At 40.2% G+C, this 24,027-nt stretch overlaps 1 protein-coding gene across 2 annotated transcripts in view; it reads right to left on the bottom strand.

The window, feature by feature from the left end:
• lmo4b (LIM domain only 4b) overlaps positions 1-24,027 on the bottom strand; it is a 53,562-nt gene that overhangs the window by 9,489 nt on the left and 20,046 nt on the right. For both annotated transcript variants that reach the window (XM_057840591.1, XM_057840590.1), the window contains exons 3-4: positions 5,304-5,400; positions 411-566 (exon numbers count right to left, since the gene is read on the bottom strand). In XM_057840591.1, coding sequence (XP_057696574.1) covers positions 411-566; positions 5,304-5,400 — 253 coding nt within the window. The remainder of the gene's footprint in view (positions 1-410; positions 567-5,303; positions 5,401-24,027) is intronic.

Here is a 24,027-nt window from a genome sequence, read left to right as displayed (position 1 = left end):
TAATCTACACAAAGAAACTGCAACCCGATCGACTCACAGCCTCGAAAAGTAAGGGTTACATTACGATAGAAACTCGTTCGGTACGCCTCCATTCCGAACCGAGCATCACGTACCGAAACGGTTCAATACAAATACATCTACTGTTACACCCTTACTTATACCCCTGCTAACTTAAAGGTTACTTGTCCCAAATACAGTACACAACAGAATGATATCCACATACGAAAAAAGCCATTGGAATTGGTCTGTTCGTACTCCATGAAAATGTCAGCATATGTGGGGAAAATTGGAATTGACCTGCCAAGTGAATGTAGCTCAAGTGCAAAATAGCTGCTTCATAACTACATAGTCTATGTGTTCTACTTGCAAATGTGAAAGACTTGACCTGAGGTCAGTCCGGGCGGCCTCACCTTCTGGTCCGGCAGTAGCGGGTTGGTCTGCAGCGAGCTCAAGTGGCCGTTGATGAGCGCCGTGGGTCGGTCGTGCTCGCAGAACAGGCTGCCGTTGACGTAGTGGAATCGGTCGCCCGGGACCAAGCGATTTCGGCAGGTGGAACATGTGAAACACTGCGGCGAGGTAAGAAAAAAAAAAAGGGGTCTTGACGCCTCGGAGCAAAAAAAACACGACTACCTCTGACTAATGACCTTCAATTGGGGAGCCGCTAATGAGGCTCATGAGGGGTTTCCGACTAAACGGGTCACCTTCACGCACCCGTTTTGACTTCTGCCGCTATCCAAACTATTAATAGACGACATCATTGGCACGGAAATGCCCAAAGCTTTTGTTAATTTGTTGGCTGCGATAGACGCCCAATCCATTTGAACTGGAAAAGGCTGGCAGCAACTGAATCTATTGTTGTCAGTGGCAGAGGGTGAGATAAATATCAATTAAACTTTCTGAAAAAATAGATTTATTTATTTTTTCTTCCTAGACACACAGGTGTGTTTGTTCCCTGACATTTGACGGGAATTTCCCATCTTTGTGATGGCATGTCGTATTTAACTAGCTGATGTTCATTACTGAGGCGTGGCCGTTCTGTCACATTTGATAGGTTGGGCAAGCCTCCGGCTGTCACTTTGCGGTTTCAAATAGGTTTAATAACACATTTTCAAAGCTATTACAGCAGCTATTCGAAGGGTCGTTTTGATTTTTCAGTTAGTATTCTTTAGAGCTGAAACGAAAACTCGAGTAACTCGAGTTTAAAAACTGATCCGAGTAATTTTATTCACCTCGAGGAATCGTTTAATTTTGCCAGCTCTAAGCATCACGTTTTGCCCGGACTACTTTTAATGCGGGACAACGCGCTGATGTATTGTGCGTAGAGGAAGAAGCAATAAAAAAAAATATGAAAAACCTTTCTGCAGCCGACAGCCGCTACAAACTATGCTGACGTTGCTAAAAACTAGCCCGCATGATGCTACGGCGGTAGCAGGTAGCATCTGAAGCGTCTCATAGATATCACATCTATGTTGAACTAGATGCGAAATGACAGAGTCAGCGGTGTTAGTAAACAGCCGCTATCTTAAAGCAGTACACTTCTCAGCGCTAATAAAAAAGATTAACGTTACTCGCTCACGTAACGTTAGCCCTGCGCGTGGCTAACGTGTCTTACATACAGGCTTTATTTAATCTGTGAAAACATAGCGTTGTAGAGTGATGAGGGTGTAAAATGAAAATATGATAACGCTAACTGTCAATTTTAGCTCAGTAGTCATTGCTGGATAAAACACCAAGTAGCACTGGTCCCTAATGTGCTCCAATACAGCAGGTATCCTACTGTAATGTTGACAAAGAGTCACCCACTTCGTTAGGTTGCAATTATTTATTTTTTGGGAACTTGTGGAACGACAACAACATCAACAAGGCACGTTTCTCGCTCTCCCGCACCTCCCTCAGCCCTGCACGTCACACGGTGCATTCAGGAACACATGCAAATATCCCCGCCATATTATAACCTGATATGTTACAATACATTTATTTTGAACATTGCAAAAACTCAAAATCCTATCAGGACTTACAGTTTAGACTAACATAAAACTTAACTAGAACTTAAAAATGGCTTGACACAAATGGAAATTCAATTGAAACAGGTGGGAAAAACATCTAACTTTTAAGTGATGTGTGTTATTAAGCGTAATGGCATTTTTAGGTAAGAAATATATATTTTTTTTTATCAGATCTAAAAGTTTTTCAAGTGAAAGCAGTGAATTGGTCTTCTTTTTAATTCTAGTCACATCTGAGAGGCAATTATTGTCTGTTTTCAAGAATGTACATCGAAAATAAAGACAGATTGACTGAAAATGGTTCAATATTAGATGAAATGTCTTGTTTTCTCATGTATATTTATAATTGCTCTTTACCTAAAAGTATATGTTTTATCCGATTACTCGCCTAATCGATAGGATTTTCAGTCGATTACTCGATTACTAAAATATTCGATAGCTGCAGCCCTAGTATTCTTTGTTGTTAACATTTAAATTGCTAAATGTGTTCAAAAACGTGTTAATGCGATTCCAGCATTTTGAGGCTTCATTGATTGTGTTTTAAAATGTTTGGCATCCATTGAAGGCAATAGACGACCAATCCATTTTAACTGGGAGGGGCCGGAAGCGGTCTAATTATCCCAGTTGAAACAGGCTGGACGATGGTTGTTTACAATGTCAATTTACTTCTTAATCCCAGCTTGATGCAACAAATAGTTTGGGGATGGCGTGGCTCAGCGGTAGTGTAGTCCTTCCCCAACCCAGACGTTGTGGGTTTGATTCTCCCCCTCTGATGAACTCGTCTAAGTATCCTTGAGCAAGATACCGAACCCCACATTGCTCCTGGTGCTGCGTCAGCATTAGGTAGATAGACACACTGTAAAGTGCTTTGAGGGCCTTAAAGGTAGAAAGGTGCTATATAAGTGTAGCACCATTTTCCATTTCCCAACAAAAATGTACAAAATCGCATGTTTTTTTATTTAATTTTCCCAGCTCTAAGCATCACGTTTTGCCCGGACTACTTTTAATGCGGGACAACGGGCTGACGTCACGTGCGTAGAGGAAGAAACAATAAAGAAAAAAAAAAAACTTGCTGCAGCCGACAGCCGCTACAAACTACGCCAACATTGCTAAAAACTATGCCTGCATGATGCTAGTCTGGTAGCAGGTAGTGTCCAATGCGTCTCATAGATGTCGCATGCATTTAGGACTAAATGCGAAATGACAGACTCGGCCGCGTCCGGGCTGCGTTAGTAAACAGCCGCCATCTTTAAGCAGTAGACTTCTCATTCCTAATAAATATAACGTTTTACTGTCACTCGCTCACGTAACGTTAGCCCTGCGGAGGGCTAGGTTTTTATTGATTATGACCACTGTCGATGCGTGGCTAACGTGTTTAACATACAGGCTTTATTTAATCTGTAAAAACACAGCACTGTAGAGTGATGAGGGTGTAAAATGAAAACATAATAAAGCTAAGTGTCAGTTTTAGCTCAGTAGTCATTGCTGAATAAAACACCAAGTAGCACTTGTCCCTAATGTGCTCCAAATATAGCAGGTATCATACATTTATTTTGAACACTGCAAAAACTCAAAATCCTATCAGTACTTACAGTTTTGACTAATTTAAAACTTAACTAGAACTTTAAAATAGCTTGACACAAATGGAAATTAAATTGAAACACGTGGGAAAAACACGTAGCTTTCAAGTGATGTGTGTTATCAAGTGTAATTACACACTAGGTAAGAAATATGTTTTTTTTTTTTTTTTTTAAAGATCTAGAAGTTTTTTGAGTGAAAGCAGTGAATTTTTTTTCTAGTCACAACTGAGATGCAATTGTTGGCTGTTTTCAACAATGTACATCGAAAATAAAGACATTGATTGACTGAAAATGGTTCAATATTGGATTATATGTCTTTTTTTTCTAAAGAGAAATTATAAACATACATGAGACAGCCAACAGCCAACAATTGCATCTCAGATGTGACTATAAAAAAAAAATCACTGCTTTCACTCAAACTCAAACTTCTAGATCTTATTTAAAAAAAAACAACAACATATTTCTTACCTAAAAATGTAATTATGCTTGATAACACACATCACTTAAAAGTTAGGATTTTTTCCCAAGTGTTTCAATTGAACTTCCATTTGTGTCAAGCTATTTTTAAGTTCTAGTTAAGTTTTAAGTTAGTCTAAACTGTAAGTACTGATAGGATTTTGAGTTTTTGCAGTGTTCAAAATAAATGTATCATATCTGCTGTATTGGAGCACATTAGGGACCAGTGCTACTAGTGTTTTATTCAGCAATGACTACTGAGCTAAAACTGACACTTAGCTTTATTATGTTTTAATTTTACACCCTCATCACTCTACAGCGCTGTGTTTTTACAAATTAAATAAAGCCTGTATGTAAGACACGTTAGCCACGCATCGACAGTGGTCATAATCAACAGAAACCTAGCCCTACGAAGGGCTAACGTTACGTGAGCGAGTGACAGTAACGTTATATTTATAAGACCCGAGAAGTCTACTGTTTAAAGATGGTGGCTGTGTACCAACGCTGCCTAGACGCGGCAGTGTCTGTCATTTCGTGTCCAGTCCTAGATGCATGCAATAACTGTAAGACGCATCAGACACTACCAGCTTCCACACTAGCATCATACGGGCGTAGTTTTTAGCAACGTCGGCGTAGTTTGTAGCGGCTGTCGGCTGCAGTAAAGTTTTTTCTTTTTTATTGCTTCTTCCTCTACGACAGCGCGTTGCCCCGCATTAAAAGTAGTCCGAGCAAAACGTGATGCTTAGAGCTGGCAAAATTAAACGATTCCTCGAGGTGAATAAAATCACTCGGATCAGTTTTTAAACTCGAGTTACTCGAGTATTCGTTTCGGCTCTCTAAGCAACACTTGGTAACTTTTCAGTTTTGGTCAATTTTAGCGACGCCGGTGGACAAAAGCGGTAGTGTTTTGCCTTAAGGCAGACTGTTTCTCATGAGGACTAGCGCATACCTGCACAGTGTTGTAAAATTACAATCTCCTGGTCGCTTGCAGATGGATTAAACGACATTTCAGTTTCCAGCGGCTGTGTGAAGGATGAATCGTAATAAATCCAGTTGTGGCTAAACAATTTACGCATATTTAAAACGCCTTTAAACGCCAAGACATTTAAATGTCTTGTCTCCATGATTTGCTGACAATTCAAAACCTTTTAAAATAAGTTTGAAATGAATGTCTATGCTGTATTGGTTGACTGAATTTTTTGGTGGGGACTGACCGAAACTGATCGGCTCAGCGGAAACATGATTCACCCCAAAGAAATCTTACCTTGAGGTGGTAGACGTTACCCTGCGCCCTCATCACCAACTCGCTGGCGGGGATGGACTGACCGCACGCGCTGCAAGCGCCGCTGTTGCCGAATAATCTGGCAGGAGAGAAGGTCTGGTTAACATGACTGAGTGATTTACGAACATTCATTAAAGTTCAGTTGCAAAGTTGCTCTTAAGAACTCGCAAAAAAAAAAAAAATTTTAATCGCAGTTTCATCTAGGCAGAAGTGGTGTGACAAAATATCGAAATGATGATATATCGTGATACTTTTTGTATCCAAAAAAGTTCTAGGATAGTCAAAGTTAAACTGTGAAGGTAATTTTAAAAAAGTGACTAGGAATGGGAACCTCTTGGTACCTCATGATACGATACAAAGCTCACGATAACGATTATCTGACGATATGATGATACAATGATTATCAATACACTGGTCAGGAAATCATTCTAGCATATTATACAAACAACTAATTAACAGAAAAACAAGCTTCTAGCTTGAATTGGAATTATTTCATCACTAGTAGACGTCCAATCCGTTTGAACTGGGAGGGTGACAGCCACTTCAAACGGATATATTACAGTTCAAACGTCCAATCCGTTTGAACTGGGAGGGTGGCAGCCACTTCAAACGGATTGAACGTCCATGGCTGTCAGTGGCAGTCAATGCCAGGCAATTAGGTAATTTTGGGCCATTTAAAGTCTCACTGGAACAGCACCAAACAAAGGTTCCAGCATCATCACCTTGTCCAACGCAGTTTCTTGACTCTTGACAAGGTGATGATGCTGGAACTTTTCTTTGGTGCTGTTACAGTGAGATTTACAAAAATGATTGCCTGAAGAGGACATGAAAATTCCTTCAGTCCTTGATGATATGGGGCTGCATGTCAGGCAAAGGCACTAGGGTGATGGCTGTGGTTAAATCTTCAATGCACAAATTTACATTGAAATTTTAGACAGCTTTCTTATCTCTTCAATTGAAAATATGTTTGTCATTTTCCAAGATGACAATGCATTATGCCACTGAGCTAAAACTGTTAAAGCATCCCTTGGAGAAGGACTCATCCAGTCAATGTCATGGCCTGCATATAGCCCAGATCCTAAACCTATTGATAACCTGTGGTGGAAATTGAAAAAAATGGTCCACAGCAAGGCTCCGACCTGCATGGAAGATCTGGCAACTGCAATCAAAGAGAGTTAGCACCAAATTGATGAAGAATACTCATCAAGTCCATGCCTCAGAGACTGCAGCTGCCATAAAAGCCAGAGGTGGTGCTACTAAGTACTAGAGATGTGTTTTGATTGTTATTCCTTTGTTTGTTTCTCTTGATTCCATTTTTCTTTCTCAGAATGGAGTGATTCCATATATACAGTGCCATCCATAATTATTGGCACCCCTGGTTAAGATGTGTTTAAAAAAAAAATTTTTTTTAATTCAAAAAATATGGGACCTTAATGGAAAAAAAGAGAAAAATCCAACCTTCAATACAAGTGCATTTATCCAGTGGGGAAAAAAATCCCACATAATGAAATAATTATTTGACATCAAATAATGTGTGTCACAATTATTAGCACCCCTGGTGTTAATACTTTGTACACCCCCCTTTTGCCAACAAAACAAGGTCTGGGGACTGAGATGGCCATGGGAGGAGCTTGATTTTGTGTCTGGTGAACCATTTCTGTGTAGATTTGGCCATATGTTTAGGGTCATTGTCTTGCTGAAAGACCCAGTGACGACCCATCTTCAGCTTTCAGGCAGAGGCCAGGCTTCAACTGGGACCGTGTGCTTTAGTCAGATGAGACCAAGATTGAGCTTTTTGGAACCAAACACTATAAGTGGGTCTGGCGTGACACGAAAGATGCGCATGCTGAAAAGCACCTCATACCCACTGTGAAGTATGGGGGTGGGTCAGTGATGCTGAGGGGCTGTTTCGCTTCCAAAGGCCTTGGGAACTTTGTTAGGGTGCATGGCATCATGAATGGTTTGAAATACCAGGACATTTTAAATCAAAATCTGTTGCCCTCCGAGTTTTCATCAACAAAAACTAGACTAAGACAAACACGTTTTGAAATGACTAAAATACTATAATAAAATACCAATATGTACCGCATTGGCCCGAATATAAGACTGCCCTGATTATAAGACGACCCCCTCTTTTTCAAGAATCAAGTTTGAAAAAAAAACTTTTTGAACACCAAATTATTTTTTATACAGAAAATAATTACAATACATCCGAAACAAATGATTATAACAATATATTGAAGAGAAAAAGCATGTTATTTTGCTTCATTCAAGTCTTAATATCTGAACATTTAATATGTAAACTAAAGTGCAATCACATTCGTAAATGAATGGCTTCTGGCTTTGGAAATGTAAATAAACCAATCTACTGTGATAAAACAACAAAATTGCAATAACTGCATTAACCATCAAAGTGAAGTCTAACTGAAACTGTAGTCTTGAATCAAATCTGAATAAGGAAAAATATTGCAATAAAAAATTGCAAACTGGTTAAACTTGAGAGAAGCTGAGATCTGTCATGACAGAACATCGCTTCACTGATATCTGGCGCCATCTAGCGTCGTGACTGGGTATAATGTCCAGACATCGAATATAAGACAACCCCCTCTTTTTCACTATTATTTCAATGTAAAAAACCTCGTCTTATATAATACGGTAATACGGATGCCCAAATACGGTAATATCGTCCAAAAGACGAAAACTAAGACGAAAATTAAAATGGCTGCCAAAAACAACACTGTTCCACACACATCCAAGCGGTCTATTTCATTCAGGAGCACAAAATACAGTGTGTAATATGAAATAAACATGATTTTTGTGTCACAGGCACTTTAACTCTTCGACTTTTAGCTTTTCTGCGCTGAATTTTCGGTCGCCTCTCTACCTATAAGCTCATAAAAAGGAGTGTTCGCAACCCATCTAAGTGACAAACTCCATTAGAAACATCAAAGACACTCAGTCACTGCCATTTCTCATCATCCTGACACTTACGCCAAAATGTGTTGTTCTTACAAGCTCATAACGCATCGGCGTACGACGCCCGTAGCCCGACCGTGCGGGCGCAGCCATTAGGAACATCTCCAGTGTTCTGTCACTGCCGCGTTTCCATTAGAAAGCTGTAGCTTGATATATCATGTGCACGGGTTAACCTTTTCAATCACCGTGTCAACACTTTAGATTTGCTTCTACTCATCTCTTTCACCCCCCCAACCCTCCAATTCTCCATCCGTACCAGGCCGCCACTCGATAATGAAATGCTTGCTCCGGCTTCCTTTCTATCTTCCTTCTGAGTCCACAATTTAGATTACTTCATCTCAGCGAGCAGCAAACTGAATGAAATTTCGATTTGAGCAGAAAGTAATTTACTGGGATCTGGAGCCATTTGTCATCATATCTCAGCGGGTGTTTGCTCTATCACGCCACTTTTCCTAAGCAATCAAATAAGAGCGCGGCATCTGACATGCTTCGACGGGAAGGCCGGGAAAAAAGAAAAGGGAGGGGATCAGATTAAGTTGTTTGGCGTAAACACGACGGAAAAGAGTTTTTTTTTTTTCAGCCCCCCCTTGTTCGGACGTATTGAGCTGCTTTTTACGTGAACGTAATGAGCTAATTCAAGGTTCCGCAACCCGACCGAACGGCAGGGAAGAAAAGGGGGGGACGGCTTTCAATAAGACAGCAGCAATTTTAGTCTGGGAGTGATTTGGAAAGGCTCCATCAAAACTCAATTCCACAAACTAATTAACTGGAGGCCGATGGTGACGACGGTGCCAGCTCGGCGCTTTCGCTTGGACAAACGTGACGCAAACGGGGCGGGCCTGGCAGCCGCCCCGCGACAAGGAGAACAACAACTCCAAAGCAAATATACAACATTATTGTCGCTTAAAAGCAGCAGACTATGGGGATTGTTGGTCGGTAGTAGACGTCATAACCTTTTGAACTGAAAATGTTTGCAATTGCAAATGGTTTGGTAGTAATATCTTCATTTATTTTGCTTACAATGAAAAAACACAAAAGAGAATGGGAAATTTTTTTAAATCATTATCATTTTACACAAAAGTCCAAAAATGGGCCGGACAAAAGTATTGGCAAACTTTGGAAAAACCATGTGATGCTTCTCTAATTTGTGTAATTAACAGCACCTGTTACTTACCTGTGGCACATAAAAGGTGGTGGCAATAACTGAATCGCACTTGCAGCCAGTTAAAATGGATTAAAGTTGACTCACCCTTTGTCCTGAGTCCTTGTGTGTACCACATTGAGCATGGAGAAAAGAAAGAAGACCAAAGAACTGAGTATTTGAAAAGCAAAATTTTAAGGAAGCATGGACAATCTCAAGGCTACAAGTCCATCTCAAAGACCTGAATGTTCCTGTGTCTACCGTGCGCAGTGTCATCAATAAGTGTTAAGCCCATGGCACTGTGGCTAACCTCCCAAGATGTGGACGAAAAAGAAAAATTGAGAGATTTCAACGAAAGATTGTGCGGCTGGTGGATAAAGAACCTCGACTAACATCCAAACAAGTTCAAGCTGTCCTGCAGTCCGAGGGTACAACAGTGTCAACCCGTACTATCCGTCGGCATCTGAATGAAAAGGGACTCCATGGTAGGATACCCAGAAGACCCCACTTCTGACCCAGAGACATAAAAAAGCCAGGCTGGAGTTCGCCAAAACCTACCTGAGGAAGCCAAAAACGTTTGGAAGACTGTTTTCTGGTCAGACGTGACAAAAGTAGAGCTTTTTGGGAAAAGGCATCAACAGAGTTTACAGGGGAAAAAAACGAGGCCTTCAAAGAAAAGAACACAGTCCCCACAGTCAAACATGGCGGAGGTTCCCTGATGTTTTTGGGGTTGCTTTGCTTCCTCTGGCACTGGACTGCTTGACCGTCTGCATGGCATTATAAAGTCTGAAGGCTACCAATAAATTTTGCAGCATAATGTAGGGCCCAGTGTGAGAAAGCTGGGTCCCCCTCAGATGTAATGGGTCTTCCAGCAGGACAATGACCCAAAACACACTTCAAAAAGCACTACAAAATGGTTTGAGAGAAAGCACTGGAGACTGTTAAAGTGGCCAGCAATGAGTCCAGACCTGAATCACATAGAAAGATCTGAAAATGGCAGTTTGGAGAAGGCACCCTTCAAATCTCAGAGACCTGGAGCAGTTGGCCAAAGAAGAATGGTCTAAACTTCCAGCAGAGCATTGCAAGGAACTCATTGATGGATACCAGAAGCTGTTGTTTGCACTTATTTTGTCTAAAGGTTGTGCTACCAAGCATTAGGCTGAGGGTGCCAATACTTTTGTCCTGCCCATTTTTGGAGTTTTGTGTAAAATGATGATTTTTTTTTTTTTTTTTTTCCCCCCCATTCTCTTTTGTGTTTTTTCATTGCAAGCAAAATAAATGAAGATATTACTACCAAAGCATTTGTAATTGCAATCATTTTCTGGGAGGAATTGAGCTTTGTCTGACAGAATTGCAGGGGCGCCAATACTTTTGGCCAGCAGTGTATATCGAAAAGGTGATATGTCGCAATACTTTGTATCCCAAACGGTTATCGATATGCTCCCACCAAGAATTGATATATCGTTTTAAAAAGGTCACTCGGAACCAACAGGTTGCTACCAAAATCTTCCATTAGAATAGTGTCAAGTGAATGCTTCGTGACAGTAAAGCGGCCCAGCGGAACCCGCTGCTCGGTAAGGAAAGAAACTATAGTGCCAGAAGTCAATTCTCCAAACACAAGCAGCAACAATGATTTAAAAAAAAAAAAAAAAATTGAGTTTATCCCGCCCATCTGATGCGTGGGATAAACTCAGCCTTTAGCCAATGACTTGTCTCGTTTCGTTTCGCTGTAGTGGAACAATGCACTCTCAACTCTGGAGATGCACATCATCCACACTGCTTAAAGGACTGAGAAGCTTCACAAATGAATGAAAATCAAGACTCATCGTAACCAGGGATTAGAGGCTACGTAATAAAAGTTTAGCGTTTTGTAGACAATTTCAAGTTAAATGACACTGTGTGCCCAGAAAAAAAAAAAAAAATCATCTTGGGTTAGTATCATGTCATGCTCTAAATCAGGGGTGTCAAAAGTACGGCCCTGCCCGACAAGTAGGGGTGCCAAAGTATATCTAAAAGGTGATACAGTATATCGTGATACTTTATATCCCAAAAGTTATCGATATGCTCCCACCAGGAATCGATATATCGTTCTAAAATTGTGTCACAAAAACAAGCCGATAAAAAAGGAATTTGATCAGGCATCTGTGTGGGCATCGGTGACCCCCGCTGACTGACGGTAGGACCCCGGTAGGACCCTGCAGCAGCTTGAAGAGAAGGGTCTGACTGCAACCGCAGCCACGCTACAAACCACGCCTCATACAAACTACGCCCCTCCAAACCACGCCTTCTGATGGTACGGTGGCGCGAAGAATACCTTTACTGTACCGTGTAAAGTTCAAAGGGTTTAGGGACAATAGGCCCTAGCCCAATTCTTTACCCTAAACTTAACTAGGGGTGTTGCGGATATTGTGATAATTAGATTATAACCTTTAGTATGTTTGGAATAGGGCTGCAGCTATCGAATATTTTAGTAATCGAGTAATAGACTGAAAATTCAATCGATTAATCGAGTAATCGGATAAACATTTTTTTTCTTTTAGGTAAAGAGCAGTTATAAATATACATGAGGGAAAAAAAGACATTTAGTACAATATTGAACCATTTTCAGTCAATCAATATCTTTATTTTCAATGTACATTGTTGAAAACAGCCAACAATTGCATCTCAGATGTGATTAGAAGAAAATCACTGCTTTCACTCAAAAAAACTTCTAGATCTTATAAAGAAATGTATATGTTATTTATTTCTTACCCAAAAATGTAATTACGCTTGATAACACACATCACTTGAAAGCTACGTGTTTTTCCGACGTGTTTCAATTGAACTTCCATTTGTGTCAAGCTATTTTTAAGTTCTAGTTAAGTTTTAAGTTAGTCTAAACTGTAACTACTGATAGGATTTTGAGTTTTTGCAGTTTTCAAAATAAATGTATGATACCTGCTGTATTGGAGCACATTAGGGACCAGCGCTACTTGGTGTTTTATTCAGCAATGACTACTGAGCTAAAACTGACAGTTAGCTTTATTATGTTTTAATTTTACACCCTCATCACTCTACAGCGCTGTGTTTTTACAAATCAAATAAAGCCTGTATGTAAGACACGCATTGACAGTGGTCATAATCAATAGAAACCTAGCCCTCCGAAGGGCTAACGTTACTTGAGCGAGTGACAGTAACGTTATATTTATTAGCGCTGAGTACTGCTTAAAGATGGCGGCTGTTTACTAACGCTGCCCAGACGCGGCCGAGTCAGTCATTTCGCATCTAGTCCTAAATGCATGCGATATCTATGAGACGCATCGGGCACTACCTGCTACCACACTAGCATCATGCGGCATAGTTTTTAGCAACGTCGGTGTAGTTTGTAGCGGCTGTCGGCTGCAGTAAGTTTTTAAAAAAAAAATGTTATTGCTTCTTCCTCTACGCACGTGACGTCAGCGCATTGTCCCGCATTAAAAGTAGTCCGGGCAAAACGTGATGCTTAGAGCTGGCAAAATTAAACGATTCCTCGAGGTGAATAAAATTACTCAGATCAGTTTTTAAACTCGAGTTACTCGAGTATTCGTTTCAGTTCTAGTTTGGAAGTCATTTAATGTTTTGAATCAACCGTAAAACTGCTCCCGTTATTGCATTATTTCCCTTCTGTCTACTTTAAAGATGGATTCAAGTAAAAATTTTGCCGATTTAGGATATTTTAGATAAAAAGTTTCAGTTTACTAGGAAGGTTTGCTGCAACAGAGCCTTCCTGAGATGTCTATTGCTTTTTAGATGGCGGCCGTTTACCAACGTCGCTGAGTGTCATTTCGCATCTAGTTCTATATAAATGTGATATCTACTGTAGCATCATGTGGGCGACTGGGCGTAGTTTGTAGCAATTGGGCGTAGTTTGTAGCGGCTGTCGGCTGCAGGTATTATTAAACTTGAAGGCAGGCTGCTACAAAAAGCTTCAGGCTTCCCCGTTTTGTAAATATTTTTTTTAATCCTGCATAAGAGAATATGCAATGTTGCTTTAGCCTTGAGGTATTTACTTATCATTCTTTACACTGTAAAATGTAACTCATAGCGTTAGCATAGCATTTGTGACAGCATTAACTTTAGCATGAGGAGCATCCTCATGACATTCTTGAGTACTTCCTTTTCAGTAACCTAAAATCAACAGGGAGTGACCCGTAAATGCCCCAAAAATCAACAATAAGTGAATGAAATCAACAGGAAATACCCCCAAATGAACTCATTGCCTGGCATTGGCTGCCACTGACCGCTGTAGACAATCAATCCCGTTCAAACGGATTGGACGTCCACTAGCGATGAACTATTTACAATAGAAGGATGAAAAGAGCTTGTGCTTCTTTTTGTTGTTTTGTAAAATATCCTAGAATGATTTTCTGACCCATGTATCGATAATTGTCGTATCACCATATCGTGAGATTATCATGAGTACTGCTGCAACGATTAATCGATTAACTCGAGTATTCGATTAGAAAAAAAATATTCAAATAAAATTTTGCTGCCCCGAGTATTCGTTTAATTAAAGTGTCGTTGTAATGGTTTATTTTTAAAGTGTTTGCTTTTAGTTGTTGTTTTTTTTGGGGTGGATACACTGCCTTCTAGTCTGCCTCAATTCACATGGCTGAATCCAGGTGCTCCCTGTTAAGACCAACCAAAGCTAAATTTTGTTTGAGCTAATGTTTTTTTAATGCATTCGTAATTTAGTTTATTGGTATATTTAGCCTATTTTTGTGGGAATATGTGTCCAGACCATTTGTTAAGAGCACTGTAAAAAAGTTAGCATTTTATAGCATTTTAAACTAGCGGACTTTTGCGATGTAAGTTAGTCAATTGTTCTTTTGTTGTACATAGGTCTTCATTTATTTAGTTTTTTAATCCCGTTTGAGGCTCAACTCAGGTAATTTAATTTTTCATGTTCCTTATCCGATTACTCGATTATTCGTACAAGCGGTTTATCGATTAATCGACGACTGAAATAATCGATAGCTGCAGCCCTAATCGTGAGCCTTGTATCGCAAATCGTATTGTATCCTGAAGTACCCAGAGGTTCACACTCCTAATATCAAACATTTTATCTTGGCCCGATTTGGATTCCACCCATTTATGTATCATTTTTTGGGGGATATACACTTTTTTGGCAAAAAAACGAAATGGTGCGGCTTGACCCATGCAGTGTAAATCCATCCTGAATGCTAAGTGGGCATTAGGACATTGAGTGTAAATCCTGCCTAAGAGTCTTGTGTGCACAATTAAGCGGTCATCCATATTTGAAGTCTGGCTCTAATGGCCTGGAGTGCCACTGAACTCCGGTGCCCGGGTGACACGCCAACGCCGGGACGGCGTAATTAACGTCGAGGGAGCTTTTAATTGTGGCGACGCATCTGTTTGCCTTTCTTCTCCCCCGCCGGTGCTAAAACATGATCTTGACTGATGTGAGGATTAAATTAAAAAGAAGAAAACACGGCGAGCAATCTGTCAACAACGCGACTGTCAGGTAAACGCCGGGCTTATTCAGCGCTGCCTTTGAGTGGGGTAAAATTACACGCGTGCGCGCGGTCCATTAAAAAGGCTTGCGCGCATCAGCGGCCAAAGCACCTTAAAAGCATGAGGCCATATTGAAACTGAAGCGAGGCTTTGCATAATGGCAGGACGTGCATTAGAGTGCTAGCAGAAGGGGGGCTTTGTCGCGCACGTGTTTCGCTAGGACGGCGAATGTCCAAATTTGGCGCTGTTCATTCGGAGGAACAGATCGGGCCCTCGGAATTAATTCGGTTATGACAAATCAAGATAAACGCGGCGGCTAAATTGCGCCGCCGTTTAATTAATTCCCCGACATCCCGCGCTCGCCCGGGCTCTAATAGTTCACGGCGTGCCGCCGCTGTCATGCCGCTCCGGCAGCCTTCAGAGTGATATTAAATAACCAACTATTAGATTTACCTCGCACGTTCCATTGGAAAAGTGCCATTTAATTACCTCGGCTTATTCAATTAAAGGGGAGGAGGGGGGAGCGTTCTCCCCCGAATCACGGGGAAATTAATTCCCTCGGAGATAGATGACGTCACCGTACCCCCCCCAAAAATTTGTTGATGGATTTTCACACTTCAAACTCATTCAGTCGTTGATGTTGATCTATTTTTAGAGCGAGAGCGTTTAAAACATTGGTGCCAACCATCCTAGTCCAAATGGAATGGATGTCCATCGCCCTCAATGGCCGTGAACGAGTTAAAAACATACAAATTTAGCAATAATACAAAATAAATACAAAATTATTCTTTTCTGAAAGTAAGTTGGAGTTACTCTGAGTTATTTAAATGCACGATTTGTACTAGGGATGTCCCAATCGCATGTTTTGGCACCCGAGTCACCTGATTTTGATAGGGGGTGTGCCATCTTAGGCCCCCCACGATTCGATTCGATTACGATTCAGGGTGCTACGATTCGATTTTCGAATGATGATCACGGTATTGACAATGATCACGGTTATCGCGATTATCACGATTATCGATGCATCGCACATTGCTGATTAATAAAGTAGCCAAACAAATTTATGTCAATTATTTATTTAAAATATCCTTATGATTCAACAGGAACGATGGAAACATGCCCATACAACAAAAAGCTGCCCTTGAACTCCTTTTTTATTTATTTTTTTACACAAAAGTGCAAAAACAACCATTATAAAGGGAGTACTTATTTCTCTCAACAATACGATAAAATTTACACTGGTGGAATGAATTCCACATTTTCTGGACACAAAGTGCCTTTAGATATGACTTTTTTTTAAACCAATATTACTTTGTTTTTACAGTGTTACCTTCCTTGGGTAACTCCTGGAGTGACAGCTGGAAATCACAACTGCTGTTGATCACTTTTAACTTGTGGCGTTTATTGCCGAGCACATAAAATAGTCCGGCAGCCTCCAACATCGCCACACACACACTCATACAGCGCGCACACTTTCTTCTCTCCCTGCCCGCCCACGCGCACACACGCCTGTCGGCTCCCAGGCAGCACTTGCAACAACAGATTTCTATACTATTTCCCGCTGTACTTAATTATGGTTTTACACGTTCTGCATATGAAATACACGTTAGGGAATTAGCTCAGCGCTAATTATTAACATCTCAAAAACAACAACAAAAAAGGCTAAACAGTACAAGAGGGTTCGTGTACTCACCTCTTAAAGACGCACACAGGTCTTAGCAACACACTCAGGACATTTTTCAATTGAAATGCCTTAAAACTACTGCTGGACATCTGAAAGACAAGGTGCAACGAACTATTTCTCTTCCCCTCTCGCTCTACAAAATAACTTGCATACAAAAAGGCGACCGCCAGGTTGCGCTTCTGTCCTGCCTGTCTTATACACAAATTTATTTTCCAGTCTTTTAAAAAGGAGTAAATCCCTCTCCCAGTAACCAGGAGCATCCATCATAATGTTGTGCGTGCGTCCGTGAACTGTGTCCATGCGGCAGACGTGTATTGAATTTAGTTTCCGCTACGAGCTGCTGTCACAAAAGTTATGAGGGAAAATCATCGTTTTTGAACCTTTATGAATCGTAATCGTATCGTCACATGTCGAATCGCGATGTACGTAATAATCGATTTTTTGGATCTCCTCTAGATTTTGAGAATCTGCCGCTACTTAGTCCCGATCAGATACCCGTGAAGTTTTTTTTTTTTTTTTTTTTTTTTTTTTAAACAAAAGTGTTGTTTTCATCAACGATGACGATAACGAAAATATTCAGTCAACGAACACTTTTTTTTTATGATGATGACGAGATGATAATGAGCTATAAGCGCGTCTTGGGAGACTAAAACAAAATGAGACGAGTGCCAGTTGTCGTCTGAAGAGAGGAACGAGATGAAAATGTGCAATAGATAAAGTCACATGTTCACAATTTAAGTGTAGTTAGTAGAAGTGTGCGAAATTTCTGATTCTTAGATTATTCGCGATTCGGCCTTGGAAGATTCGAGAATGATTCACGAACATCCAAATTCCGATTATTGAAATATGCCAAGTAAAGTGGAACTAAAACACAGTCAGCGCTGTGTTCGGGACGCAATGAGGAACGGACCGCGAGTACACATCATGCTCAAATCATGCCGTGAGATAAAAAAAAAAAAAACAATAATAACTGACTGCGGCTGACAGCCTCAACAAACTGCGCCCACATAATGCTACAGCAGATATCACATGTATAGCATATAGAACTAGATGCGAAATGACAGGCTCGGCGGCGTTGGCACATGTACAGTGGTACGAAAACGTATCTGAACCTTTTGGAATTTCTCACATTTCTGCATAAAATCACTGTCAAATGTGATCTGATCTTTGTCAAAATCACACATATGAAAAAACAGTCTGCTTTGACTAAAACCACCTCAACATTTATAGGTTTTCATATTTTAATGAGTATAGTATGCAAACAATGACATAAGGGGGGAAAATAAGGATGTGAAACATCACATTTAATATTTTGTGCCCCCCTTCCGCAGCAATAACTTCAACCAGACGCTTCCTATAGCTGCAGATCAGTCTCGCACATTGATCAGGACTAATCTTGGCTCATTCTTCTCTCCAAAACTGCTGTAGCTCAGTCAGATTCCTGGGATGTCTGGCATGAATAGCTGTCTTTAGGTCATGCTACAGCCTCTCAATGAGGTTCAAGTCTGGACTTTGATTTGGCCACTCCAGAACAACTTTCAGAGATGTTTTTGTATCCTTTATCCACTTTATTCAAATCAACAATCCTTGATCGCAGGTCTTCAGACAGCTCTTTTGACCGAGCCATGATGTACATCAGACAATGCTTCTCATCAAGACAATTCTTATCAGGTGTGTGTTTTATAGTGGACAAGGCAGCTTTAAACCACTCATCAGTGATTGGGCACTCATCAGACTTAAAATGTTAGGTAAAAATTGGTTTCAATTGCTCTTTAAGTCTCCTTAGGCAGAGGGTTCACTTACTTAGAACATGTATAGAGTTCTAGATGCGAAACCAGACTTGCTGGCGTTAGCAAACAGCCGCCATCTTAAAGCAGTAGACTTCTCTGGAAGGTTCTGTTGTAGCGAACCTAATTAATTTTTTACCTAAAACAGGGGTTCCCAACCTATTCCACTAAGGCACACTGTGGGTGCAGGATTTCATTCTTACCAAACAAGATGACAACACTTTTTCCCCAATCTGGTGTTTTACAAGTGCAATCAGTTGATTGCAGTCAGGTGTGGCTTGTTTTAGCAGAAGCCTCATTGGTTCAACTGTCTCTGCTGGATCGGCTGGAACAAAAACCAGGACCCACAGTGTGCCTTGAGGACTGGGTTGAAAACCCCTGACCTAAAATACTCCTAAATCGGCAAAATCTTGACTTGAATCTATCTGTAAATCAGTTTTTCAAAACTTTCAGATGTTGAAAGTAGACAGAAGGGAAATTATGGAATAACGGGAGCAATTTTAACAACTTTAATGGTGGATTCAAAACATTAAATTAATTGAATGTAGTTTAAAGCTGCTGATACAGTTTTTAACTGTTAGCTTGATACTGAAATAGTAGTTTTGTTCGGTGCCCAAAGATTTCCACCTCTAGTGATTTTATGCAGAAATGTGAGAAATTCCAAATGGTTCAGATACTTTTTCATACCACTGTATACAGTGCCTTGCAAAAGTATTCGGCCCCCTTGAATCTTGCAACCTTTCGCCACATTTCAGGCTTCAAACATAAAGATATGAAATTTAATTTTTTTGTCAAGAATCAACAACAGGTGGGACACAATCGTGAAGTGGAACAACATTTATTGGATAATTTAAACTTTTTTAACAAATAAAAAACTGAAAAGTGGGGCGTGCAATATTATTCGGCCCCTTTACTTTCAGTGCAGCAAACTCACTCCAGAAGTTCAGTGAGGATCTCTGAATGATCCAATGTTGTCCTAAATGACCGATGATGATAAATAGAATCCATCTGTGTGTAATCAAGTCTCCGTATAAATGCACCTGCTCTGTGATAGTCTCAGGGTTCTGTTTAAAGTGCAGAGAGCATTATGAAAACCAAGGAACACACCAGGCAGGTCCGAGATACTGTTGTGGAGAAGTTTAAAGCCGGATTTGGATACAAAAAGATTTCCCAAGCTTTAAACATCTCAAGGAGCACTGTGCAAGCCACCATATTGAAATGGAAGGAGCATCAGACCACTGCAGATCTACCAAGACCCGGCCGTCCTTCCAAACTTTCTTCTCAAACAAGGAGAAAACTGATCAGAGATGCAGCCAAGAGGCCCATGATCACTCTGGATGAACTGCAGAGATCTACAGCTGAGGTGGGAGAGTCTGTCCATAGGACAACAATCAGTCGTACACTGCACAAATCTGGCCTTTATGGAAGAGTGGCAAGAAGAAAGCCATTTCTGAAAGATATCCATAAAAAGTCTCGTTTAAAGTTTGCCACAAGCCACCTGGGAGACACACCAAACATGTGGAAGAAGGTGCTCTGGTCAGATGAAACCAAAATTGAACTTTTTGGCCACAATGCAAAACGATATGTTTGGCGTAAAAGCAACACAGCTCATCACCCTGAACACACCATCCCCACTGTCAAACATGGTGGTGGCAGCATCATGGTTTGGGCCTGCTTTTCTTCAGCAGGGACAGGGAAGATGGTTAAAATTGACGGGAAGATGGATGCAGCCAAATACAGGAACATTCTGGAAGAAAACCTGTTGGTATCTGCACAAGACCTGAGACTGGGACGGAGATTTATCTTCCAACAGGACAATGATCCAAAACATAAAGCCAAATCTAAAATGGAATGGTTCAAAAATAAACGTATCCAGGTGTAAGAATGGCCAAGTCAAAGTCCAGACCTGAATCCAATCGAGAATCTGTGGAAAGAGCTGAAGACTGCTGTTCACAAACACTCTCCATCCAACCTCACTGAGCTCGAGCTGTTTTGCAAGGAAGAATGGGCAAGAATGTCAGTCTCTCTATGTGCAAAACTGATAGAAACATACCCCAAGCGACTTGCAGCTGTAATTGGAGCAAAAGGTGGCGCTACAAAGTGTTAACGCAAGGGGGCCGAATAATATTGCACACCCCACTTTTCAGTTTTTTATTTGTTAAAAAAGTTTAAATTATCCAATAAATTTTGTTCCACTTCACGATTGTGTCCCACTTGTTGTTGATTCTTGACAAAAAATTAAAATTTTATATCTTTATGTTTGAAGCCTGAAATGTGGCGAAAGGTTGCAAGGTTCAAGGGGGCCGAATACTTTTGCAAGGCACTGTGTATATATATATTAACAAATGGTTTTTAAGCACTTTAAATGTACTAATTATGATAGGTTTTAGACATGTTACTGTCCCACCGAATTATGGAATTTAACAAAAAATAAAGTACAAAAATGCTTGTCTTAACTAAATGCTTCATTGAGTGAGTCCACACAATGAATTGCCACAGCAACTGTTTAACACAATTCAACAATGATTGACACATGCGGCGCTTTGAAGTTTCGACTTCGAAGAGTCTCTGTTAAGATCAAACCATAACCTCTGTCAATCATCATTAACCCTTGAGAGTCGAAGGACGCGCCGGCGCGTCCTCAGCGCACGTCGTCTTTGAAGCCCCCTCACGTTTTAATTACGTCACCCACATGCCGTTGGTTGGTCTCGTTTTAAAGTGCGGAAGTTGCGGTTTACTCTCGTTATTATGTGAAGTCAATCGACCAACTAGAACGTGAGATATTGTCATTTAAGTTTTATAGTTTTATTGTCCTCTCAAAAAAACCTTAAAACGCTGCATGGATCATTTGTTTATGTCTATATTTCCATCATTTCTAGTCCTTTTTCAAAACGGAAGCTCCATGAAAAAAACACAAATCAAACGAACCCTTTCGAAGTCACAGTGGAAGCACAAAATGCGTTTTAAAAAAAAATATATATATATATAACTGCCGTGCGAGGTTCTACCGAATGAGAGGGAGGAGTGTTCTGAAGCAGCGAGGTGGCGAGCGACGGCCGTTTCGATCGAGCAGCAACTTTGTGTGACTTTGACAATGAACGGAAAACTAAATTTAGCGCAAGCATTTGTGCTTTTTGATCAACTTGAGGAAGAGGATGGTCCAAATTCGTCATCATCGTCTTCTTCGGAAGAGTCCTCGAGTGAAGATAGTGACGGATTTGAACACGTGGGTGACGCCATCGACGAGCAGAGGTAAGCCAACTCACTCTTTTTTTTTTTTTATGCTGAAGAAGTTTCTTTTGATATTGCAAGACAAAGTTAATTTTGATGCAATATAAGTGTGTGTTTGTGTATATAATAATAAAATGTGCATATCAGATCAAAGTCGTACGTGCACTGTGGGTATCCCAGGCAGGAATGTATAATTTGTGGTGTTTTTCTTTCTATATGAAGATTAGGGATGTAGCACATATTCAGCTATGGTATTCTTTCTATTGTCATACATATAGATTTCCATTATTATTTATTGATGTATATATTTTTATTTTATACTTTATTATTTTCATAAATACTGACTTTTTTTCATGTACATTTATAGTGACAATGAAAGTAAAGTGAAATGAAAATGGAAGGGTGGAAAGAGGACCGACACCCCATGGAAGTGTGAGCTGTGTGATGTAGCCCTGTCTCTAATTCCAGGACGAAACTGCTTTTCGGAGTGGCAAGCCTGACAAAAATTTAACTTGTTTATTGTAAATATTTTTGAAAATACTTTTTTTCCCAATGTTATATATATATTTTTTTCCCACAATCAGTCTTCTCAATTTGTGTGTATAAATGTGTGTTCAAGAAGCTTGATTGTGTGTACATAGTTTTCATCAGGTGATGGGCCGCAATACCTAAACTCATAAAGAGATGACCTCTAAACACTTTTTGTGTTAGATGGTATATATTTTTTCACTGTTCTTCACTGTTTGGTCTGCTGTATATAACCTGTTTTGACTAGAGCATGTATAAAGGCAAAAAACGCCTATGGCTGTAACTGTTGTTTATGTTGAATTGTCAAATATAAGACTATTTATTCTAAATTTTTTTGGTTGAATGTTCATCCTAACATGTTGAATAAATATTACAAAGTTTCAAAACGGTTCGTTACGCATGTTTGGTTGTCAATTGGACATCAATATTAAAAATTTTGACAAAACGATTTTGGAATTTTTGGTCTTTTTGGGCCCAAAATGATGATTTATAATTGGTTAGTGAAGGAAACAACAGTTTGGACATGAAGTTCAAGGTGTCACAAAAAAAGGGACCAAACCAGGCCATCGTAAACAATTCTTTCTTTGAAATATAAAGGCAACTTCAAAGGCATGCAAAATCAGACAAAATAGGCCCAGACCTTAAAGGGTTAACTTTAATAAGCAACTCTAGTGCACTGCCTGACCAAGAAAAGCGGCAGGACCAAGAGTAAGGGACTACGTGATCAGATCGGGACAGCCCTATAAAACACTGCATTTATTTATTTACTTTTTAATTGGGAAAAAAATCCATGATGGACTGAGGGCGCGAAGTCTGAAGTGCGAAGTAGCTAGGGATCACTGTACAGGTAGTTTCCAGGTTACGAACGAGTTCCGTTCCTAAGCTGACGATATAACCCGAATTTCCGCGTGAGGTGGAATTACCGTATTGGCCCGAATATAAGTCGGTGTTTTTTGGCATTGAAATAAGACTGAAAAAGTGGGGGTAGTCTTATATTCGGGGTCTAGACATAAACCCATTCACGACGCTAGATGGCGCCAGATATCACTGAAGCGAATGCTGAACTTGACTCCCCCGGCCAAAGCACACCCCAGAAAAAAAGACTTTTTGAACACCAAATAAATTTTTATACAGAAAATTACGGCACATCTGAAGCAAATGATTATAATAATATATTTGAGAGAAAAAGCATGTTATTTTGCCTCATTCAAATCTGAACATTTAAATATGTAAACTAAAGTGCAATCACATTCGTAAATGCATGGCTTCTGGTTTTTGAAATGCAAATAAACCAATCTATTGTGATAAAACAACAAAACTGCAATAACTGCGTTAACCATCAAAGTGAAGTTTAACTAACTGTAGTCTTGAAACAAATCTGAATAGGGAAAAACATTGCAATAAAATAATGCAAACTGGTTAAACTTAGAGTAGCTGAGATCTGTCATGACTAGAGCTGAAACGAGTACTCGAGCAACTCGAGTAACTCGAGTTTAAAAACTGATCCGAGTAATTTTATTCACCTCGAGTAATCGTTTGTTTTGACAGCTCTAAGCATCATGTTTTGCTCGGACAACTTTTAATGCGGGACAACGCGCTGTCACGTGCGGAGTGGAAGAAGGAACTTAAACAAACTTACTGCCGCCGACAGCCGCCACAAACGACGCCGACGTTGCTAAATACTAGCCCGCACGATGCTACGTTGGTAACAGATACCGTCTGATGCGTCTCATAGAGATCACATGTATGTTGAAGTAGATGAGAAATGACAGACTCTGCCACGTCTGGGTAGCGTTAGCAAACAGCCGCCATCTTAAAGCAGTAGAGCACTAAGCGCTAATAAAGAGCGCTAAACGCTAATAAATA

Source organism: Corythoichthys intestinalis, chromosome 7 (assembly GCF_030265065.1).
Source record: "Corythoichthys intestinalis isolate RoL2023-P3 chromosome 7, ASM3026506v1, whole genome shotgun sequence".
Classification (NCBI taxonomy): domain Eukaryota; kingdom Metazoa; phylum Chordata; class Actinopteri; order Syngnathiformes; family Syngnathidae; genus Corythoichthys; species Corythoichthys intestinalis.
The sequence above is the reverse complement of the archived record's forward strand: the minus strand, read 5'-3'. Positions and strand labels throughout refer to the sequence as shown.